At 56.0% G+C, this 5,580-nt stretch overlaps 1 protein-coding gene across 1 annotated transcript; it reads left to right on the plus strand.

Annotated features, from left to right (window-relative positions):
- Positions 1–7: 7 nt before the first annotated feature.
- CHST14 (carbohydrate (N-acetylgalactosamine 4-0) sulfotransferase 14) lies at positions 8–2,096 on the plus strand. The gene has a single exon (XM_008570226.1). It carries the CDS (start codon positions 135–137, stop codon positions 1,263–1,265), a length of 1,131 nt encoding a protein of 376 aa, XP_008568448.1. The 5' UTR covers positions 8–134; the 3' UTR covers positions 1,266–2,096.
- The last annotated feature ends 3,484 nt before the right edge of the window (positions 2,097–5,580 follow it).

A 5,580-nucleotide genomic window follows, 5' to 3' on the forward strand; every position in this document is an offset into this window, starting at 1 on the left:
GCCAGCCCTCCCCGCCCCGACCCGTTCCCGGCTCTGCCGGCCCAAACTCCCCTCCCGCCCCCAGCTCGAGCCCGCGCCCGCCTCCCAAGCAGCCCTCACCCCGGGCCCGCGCAGGCCCCTGCCCCGGGAGCACCATGTTCCCCCGCCCGCTGACCCCGCTGGCGACCCCAAATGGCGCCGAGCCCCTGGGCCGGGCACTGAGACGGGCCCCACTAGGCAGGGCCCGGGCCGGGCTGGGGGGGCCGCCCCTGCTGCTGCCGTCCATGCTGATGTTCGCGGTGATCGTGGCCTCCAGCGGTCTGCTGCTCATGATCGAGCGGGGCATCCTGGCCGAGATGAAGCCCCTTCCCCGGCACCCTCCCAGTCGCGAGGGCGCGGCCTGGCGCGGGGCAGTCCCCAAGCCTGGAGGGCTGTCCCTGGATGCTGGGGACTCGGACTTGCAAGTGCGGCAGGACGTCCGGAACCGGACCTTGCGGGCGGTATGCGGGCAATCGGGCATGCCCAGGGACCCCTGGGACTTGCCGGTGGGGCAGCGACGCACCCTGCTGCGCCACATCCTTGTAAGTGACCGCTACCGTTTCCTGTACTGCTACGTCCCCAAGGTGGCCTGCTCTAACTGGAAGCGGGTGCTGAAGGTGCTGGCGGGCGTCCTGGACAGCGTGGACGTCCGTCTCAAGATGGACCACCGCAGTGACCTGGTGTTTCTGGCAGACCTGCGGCCTGAGGAGATTCGCTACCGCCTACAGCACTACTTCAAGTTCCTGTTTGTGCGGGACCCCTTGGAACGCCTCCTTTCTGCTTACCGCAACAAGTTTGGTGAGATCCGAGAGTATCAGCAGCGCTATGGGGCTGAGATCGTGAGGAGGTACAGGCCTGCAGCTGGTCCCAGCCCTGCAGGGGATGATGTCACCTTCCCTGAGTTCCTGAGGTACCTGGTGGACGAGGACCCTGAGCATATGAATGAGCATTGGATGCCGGTGTACCACTTGTGCCAGCCTTGTGCAGTGCACTATGACTTTGTGGGCTCCTATGAAAGGCTGGAGGCTGATGCCAATCAGGTGCTGGAGTGGGTGCGGGCACCACCCCATGTCCGGTTCCCAACTCGCCAGGCCTGGTACCGGCCAGCCAGCCCTGAAAGCCTGCACTACCACCTGTGCAGTGCCCCACAGGCCCTGCTGCAGGATGTGCTGCCTAAGTATATCCTGGACTTCTCCCTCTTTGCCTACCCACTGCCTAATGTCACCAGGGAGGCCTGTCACCAGTGACCATGAGTGTGGGGCCAGCAACTGTTGGGGACTAGATTCTATAATGCCAGCTTCCTGTGCTTCTGCCTACCATTCAGGGAAACTATGGCTCTGGGGCTTGAGGCTTCTCCACATGTTCGGATGGCAGGGACTGCCCTCAGAAATTCCTCGTCCCAGATGGGTACCCACAGTAGCTCAGAGGACAGGGCTAGACAGGAGGCTTTCTGCTTTCCATTGGGGGGATCTTTTGGGGGCTAGTGTGGTCCTTCTTGCCCTGGCAGGGCCAGACCCATTTGCTAGTGAAGTAACACGTGATCTGAAGACTGGTTCCAGGACCTGGCTGCAGGGATTGTGCAGTCCACTTGGCCCACCTTAATTTAATCTGTGGCCCAAATCAAGGGGGCACCAGCCAGGAGCATGACCAGAGCTGAGGCCCCTGTGGCTCTGATCCCCCATTCATCCACCCATGTACCTCAGGACTGAAGTGAGCAGTCGTGCCTTATAAATGACTTTTGTGCCTTTCTCCTCTAGACTCAGAATTTTCTACACCTGCCAGGTTCTTTCCATTTTTCCAAGGAAAGGAAAACTGAAGCAGGGCCTAGTAGCTCCAGGACCCAGTCCTGCAGGCATCCAAAGACCCCTGTGCCCAGCCTCTTCCTAGGGCTCTAGGAACCCCCTCCCTAATCCTCCATCCCTCCGCACAAGACCTTCCAGGTTGCTACCATGACTGGTGTATCTGGCTGCCACTTTTCTGATGCATTTATTTAAAATTTGTACTTTTTTAATAGAATCCTAGCAAGGGCTTTATTTACCTAATAGCTGAATTTTTAATAAAGCTGTTTTGTGTACAAAGTGAGCATCTCTGTGATTCCCCCTGTGACTCCTGTGGGTCCAGAAAGTCTCCTAGGTGTCTGTGTCCCCAGGTCAGGAGAGGGAGCTTGCAGGTAGAGAAAGTAAGACAAGATGTAACTTACTTAGGCCAGTCCAGTGGGCTATTCCCACACCATGGCACCTTTAGGGGCTTCTAATAGGCCATGTCCCGTCACAGACAGCTTCTGGGATGTGACCAAAGGGCAAGCCCATTTAGGAATGGCCCCAGGTCCAGAACTTACCTCCAGAAATGATTTCCTGAAGAAGAGGGTGGTTAGGAGACCTAGGCCCTGCTCCTGTTAGGGAGGACCGCCTGAGTGAGGTGCCACTGAGAGCATTTTCAAATGAAAAAGGGGATCATTCTGTGAGCAAAGCGAGGTTATTCCTGACATTGAGAATTACAAGGAGGGAAGGCAAGGAGGTTGAGCAAGGGGCAGGCCCTCGCTGACTTAGGTCCAAAGAAAGTTGTGGACTTTGTGGAAGGAATACAGTGTGGCCTGTTCCCTCAGTGCTTCCCAGAGATCCCAGGCCCAAGAGGTGATGCAGAACAGGAGGCTGGGCCTGCTGTGTCCATGGGAGAGTTGCGAGGCCAGAGCTGGCTCTTCCCTGTCTTATTTCGTACACCCCCAGTGGGAACTTCTGTACTTTAGGTACCTGAGGCTGCAGTGAGAGGTGGGGCCCAAGGGAGTGAGGGAGTTGGCCTGACTTTGGAGAGGAAAACTAACCCCATTCACCAAATTTGGGGCAGGGACTTCTGTGGGCATTCATGGTTCTCTGTCATGATTCACCAGGTCATGTTGCTTCCAGGAGGCCTTACTGATTCCCTTTCTAAGTTACATGCCCTTCTTTCAGGTCTCAGTGGCTCTGGGGATCACCTAAACTGATCAAGTCCCAGCTCTACTCCTCAGTAGCTGCCTGACTTCCTCTCTGAGCCCCTGTTTTCTCCACTTTATCATGGAAATAATAACACCTATCTGTGTAGACTGCTGGGGGTCCAATGAAGACCAAATGAGTAAAAGGACCCATCCCAGCACCTGGTTCGACAGATGTTCTTTGAGATGCTGGTTGAATACCTGGTCCCTCAGAGGTCCGCAGGGACAGGGAAATCAGGACACTGTGTCCAGCCCAGCCTAGAGACTGAGCTGCATCTGGACAGAGTCCTGTTGACCCCTCGGTTCACTTCCTCTACCAATGAGTCAGTCCTTCTCTGAGCTTCCCACCCCTCAGGCGTCCCCCACCCCCATCACTCCCCTGGCTTCTTCCTCCTTGCCCAGGACCTGCAGCAGCTCCAGCCCTATAGCAGCTAATGCACTCCAGACACACAGCAGCTGATCGGTCCCCCTTACAAGGGCCTGCAGCGTGGAAGCCAGAGAACCCAGAGCATGCTGGGCCCAGCTGTTGTATTTACCTCATCTCGCTTAATCCTCACGACAGCCCAATGCCATAGGTGTTATCCTGTTTTACAGACATGGAAACTGGCACAAAGAGGGTAAGTAACCCACCCAAAGTGTCCAACCCAGGTCTGTGCCTTCCAAACAGCAGGGAGGGAGGAAAAGAAAGAGAGAGGGAGAGAGTGTGAAAGGTGGGGGTAGAGAGAAGAAGGTGAATGGAGAGAGAGAGGAAGGTGCCATTAGATGAAGGGTAGGTAGGTTGTAGTTAGGGGTGTTTACAAACATTCTCCTTCCTCAGTTTTTTCATTCCTTGATTTGCAAAGAATCCAGTTCAGCCTGGCTGACTTCTGCCAGTCCCACTACCAGAAGAATGGGGGATGAATGAAGGCCCTTGATGTAGTTAGTATATTGGCTCTTCTCCTCCCAGGCAGAAGAGGGGTGCTGGGCCATAGGGCATCCTGACAGCCAGAGCTGGACACCAGCGGTGTGGGGAGGAGGGTTTGGAGTAAGAAGAGAGAAGAGGGACTGTTAAGACAAACTGCCCCCTTCTGGGTCATTTTTTCCCTCTAGTCAGCCCCTGAGGAACTTATTTTGTCATTTACCCTTCCTTTCAAGAAAATGGACTTCTTAAAAGAAGCTGCCAAGTAGGTGGTAGAGAGTTGTGGGGTCCAGCTGGCCCTAATGGGATCTGCCTTATACTGGGCACTCAGACCAGCACTGGAGGGTGCTGTGGGCTCTGGGGTGCCAGGGGTGGGGGCATCCTCTGGACTGTGTCTTCTGAGAAATCCTCCTTTTCACTGGGTCTGCTCTGATTCCCTCATGGAGCCATGCCCAGTGCTACTGCATGGCTCCTGAAAGGACAAGGGGCCCCTTTAGGATTTCTGCTATCTCGGACAACCCCATTCCCCTGGGCACAGGGGGTGGTGCTGGCAGATGTTTGACTTTTCTCACTGCTGAGGGCCACGAACAAAGGAAAGGGGTGGTGCCTGTAGGGACCCCATGGGCGCCTGAACAGGGACACACCCTGACAATATGGCGCCCTTCCTGGTTCTTCTCCACAGTAAACATGCCCGCTCATGCCAACACCCAAGCCCACCCGCGCCAAACCTCAGCCAGTCACAGGTCAAGGCTCACCTCCTGCCCAGCCCCGTCCAATCAGTTACCACCCCGTCCACTCTCTCTCCCACCCCGGAGCACAACACCCTATAAATGTACACGCAGTCTGCGGAACTTCTCTGGCAAACTGTTAGCCCGGGTCTCGCGTGATTCCTTTGTCCGTGCGTCCCCTTCATTATGGTGCCGAAACCCGGGAAGGAGTTCACCCTGCGACAAGGGACTCCTTCCTCGGACCTCCTTGGACTCCTCCGCGACTCCCCCGGGATTGACGGTCCGCCCCCGTCCGTTTTCTCTGGCTCTGGCTTCCTTCACCCACCACCGGCTCATCCATTAGGTAAGTCCCCTTTTCCTTTTGTCAAGCTTGTAGGTTATTTAAACCTTCACCCTAATCACATTCCCCCGGCCCCAGCATTGACACGTTCCCAGCCCCGGAGGCTGAACCTCCCATTCCTCCCTCTCTCTTTCTCTCACTCCTTTTAACCTTCCTCCTTCCTGGGTTCATCCTTGAACCCATCTAACCTTCTTCCTACCGGGTCCAGGACCCCCGCCGTCCGTCAAACCCTAACGCGTCCTTCTGGCTCCTCCGGCATTTTGCCTACGGGAAGCGAGGGTCTAGGTGACGACTTACACCTCCTTCCTTCCTGGGTTCCAGGAACCCATCTCCTGGGAACGGCAGGACTCATTGGGGACACCCTCTGAGTTCTGTCCTTCTCATCCAGCTGGAAGGCTCGTTCCTTCTTTTAAAACCTCTCTCTCTCTCTAATCCTCTTCGGAATGGGAGCTTCCGCCTCCTCCCTCCGGGGTGATTCACCCTTACAATGTCTCTTAAACAACCTCACCACCCTATCCCTCAAGCCTGACATCAAACCCAAACTCCTCACTAAATTTTGCACACAAGATTGGCCTTATTATCCCCTAGATAACCAAAATAAGTGGCCCCCTGAGGGCACACTCGATCC

Source organism: Galeopterus variegatus, unplaced genomic scaffold, assembly GCF_000696425.1.
Source record: "Galeopterus variegatus unplaced genomic scaffold, G_variegatus-3.0.2 Scaffold583, whole genome shotgun sequence".
Taxonomy (NCBI): domain Eukaryota; kingdom Metazoa; phylum Chordata; class Mammalia; order Dermoptera; family Cynocephalidae; genus Galeopterus; species Galeopterus variegatus.